The sequence below is a fragment of the Argentina anserina genome, chromosome 7, assembly GCF_933775445.1.
Source record: "Argentina anserina chromosome 7, drPotAnse1.1, whole genome shotgun sequence".
NCBI lineage: Eukaryota > Viridiplantae > Streptophyta > Magnoliopsida > Rosales > Rosaceae > Argentina > Argentina anserina.
In genome coordinates, this window is record NC_065878.1 from 4,751,963 (window position 1) to 4,754,618 (window position 2,656).

The following is a 2,656-nucleotide window of genomic DNA, read 5'->3' on the forward strand; positions in this document are numbered from 1 at the left end:
TGTCTAATTTTCAGGGACACCAACCATTTTAATTATATATGTCGTATTCAGTGAGTTATGTTCGTTTTAGCAAAGTATGACACTTCTGTCCGAGAATTTGCAAGTCAGTATTGTAAACTTCTCTGGTCGAATTAGGTTGTGAACTTTATTTCACTGAAAAGCCATGAGTGTCTACTTTTCAGAACATTTTACGGTTCACCATACCTTTATAACGAAGACGTTATGGCCATCTAAGTTTGTGATGGTCATTCCATGCGGAAATCTGATTTTCTTTGCAAATTCTTGTTTTGAGTTGTTATGCTGTTTCTTAAGATCTAAGTTTGACTAAGTATAGCATGTATGATCTAAAGATATGTGGTGAGATTAATGATTAATTTTTAGCCCAAGACTACTTTTGAGAAGAATATAATAAACGTTCTATACGTTGTGTTTTGTATTCCATGATTATGACACTAATCAGGGGGGAGTTGTTTCGTAGACTTCAGGATAAGTCTACCTCATATGATGCTATCAAACGCAGATGGTGTGTTGTACTATATTTCTCTTTCGATCAAGCTTTTTTTTTTCACCCAAGAAGTTCTTTTGCTTGACAAGGTTTTTAATGAGGCAACGTTATATGCACCATGCAACGTAGGCATGTGACACAAGGAGGAGTGTTATGGGGATTACTAGTTACCTCAGATTGACCTTCCCGTTGTTCAACACTTCACAGGTTCAATTGTTCTCTTTTAGGAACTGAAATTGGCAGACTGCCAACCTTGACTTGGTTAGCGCTGCAAAAGCATTCCACACTTTAGTCATGAAGACCGTAGTTTTGTGATGAAATATTGTCCATATAGAATGATTTGCACAAGTATTGCAGAAGCAACACACAATCAACACAAAACCAACCAGAGACAAAGAAAATTTACATAAACATTCATGAGACATTAATCCTAACACAAATGTAGTTGCTTGGCTTGCTTACCACTTGACTTAGTCTGTTGATTTTGCTTGTAAAATATTGTTGTTTGCATTTAAACAGCTTCCCAAATTCTTGGTAGTTTTTTTTCCTCTTTTTTTACCCTCTGGGTACATCAGATTCAGAATCTGGATTGTGCTTACCTGCTGGTTCACATTTTCATAATATAAACATGGCAAAATCAGAAATAGCCACAAGTAACATGGATACGTTGATAGTGCATATACATATCTGATAGAATTACTTGAGTCTTTACAAGTGACAGGGTATTTTCTTGGCCTACCACGAAGCATTTCAGTACCCTTGGAAGTAGATTTTTCTGAATTGTTGATGTAATCTACTTGCTCTCCTTTAACCTCTTTGAGCTTATCAGCTTCACAAACATAGTATAATATCAAGAACATTATCATGAGTTGTATGAGATCCAGTAGTAATAATGTATACTCCAACATCTAACTACATACTATCATACTATCATACCTGAATTGCATGTGGTAGATTTTCTTGGTCTCCCACGAGGCCTTTTAGGACTCGAAGATGAGACTCTGTTTTGGTGTGTATTGATGTCAGGGAAATCCATTCTCTCACACCCATTCATGTCAAAAACTTTTATGCTTAAATGCATTTTTCCAGTGTATATGAACACTATAAACTCTATCACCCAAGCCAGCATCTTTATAAAACTCGAGCCATCCATCTTTCAAATAGACATCTTCTTCTGCTTTTTTCACTCTAACTTTCCCTGAATGCTCTGAGGATCGCTTTAATGTCAATGTCGCCCACTTTGATAGTTTGTTCACAATGTGGTTTCGGACAAATCTTGGTGGGATTCTCTTCAAGACGCAACAAAAAGAAAGGAGAACCACTATTTCAAAAAACTCAATTCATGGAGAAGGGAAGGATACTGAGAATATTCTAAACCAAACAGCTGCAAAATATCAACAAAATTTGACAAAATGAAGGAAAATTGATTATCACATGCTCAGAGTTGTAGCCAGGTAGAATAATCTTGAACAAGCTAGGCTTCTCCTGCTCGACACAATTCGTGGGTACCCTCATCATTTCTGTCCTTTGTCAAAGTAAATGACAATTCGTTAAATTTAGAAGAAGAAAAAAATTGATTTAAAGGGGAAGCTCCAGCCTCCACCCTAGAGCACAGACAAACTAGCGATCTTCCATGAAATCATTTACTAAAAGGACCTGTAGCTAATCAAAAGAAGCAACAACAAATTCAAACACTAATGACCAATAGATCCCCGGACATTGGAAACCTATACATAACGAATTATATTTTTACACAAAGCACCCTAACCTCTTAAATTAATCAAAGTACCATTCCTAGACTGACAATGCCTCTTTATTGAGTGTTTGTATGATAAAACAATGTCTTTTTTATGTCATATCTTAATTGAAAAGCATAACAATGTTTGATCAGAAATCACAAAACAAGGAAATCAAAAACTGGAAGACCCATTTACTCAAACATGACATTAGAGCCCTCAAGGGAAAACAAAACAAGAACAATATAGTCATACTGAAGCATTACACATCAAAGAACAAGACCCACTTGAAGATACACAACATCATTGCTCTAGAAGTTAATATAAGTTATAGGGCATGGATAAAACAGAACAATCACTCAAAACCCAGAAAAGAAAAACTTCAGAAAATTTAATAACTCACCCTTTGAACTTT

The 2,656-nt window shown here is 35.7% G+C and overlaps 1 protein-coding gene across 1 annotated transcript; it reads right to left on the reverse strand.

Annotated features, from left to right (window-relative positions):
* Positions 1 to 714: 714 nt before the first annotated feature.
* LOC126803447 (putative B3 domain-containing protein Os04g0347400) lies at positions 715 to 2,023 on the reverse strand. Its single transcript, XM_050531255.1, is given in 7 exon segments — positions 715 to 808; positions 810 to 857; positions 969 to 1,107; positions 1,206 to 1,334; positions 1,442 to 1,617; positions 1,619 to 1,794; positions 1,940 to 2,023. Coding segments are annotated over 7 exon segments (846 nt in total).
* Between the last annotated feature and the right edge of the window lie 633 nt (positions 2,024 to 2,656).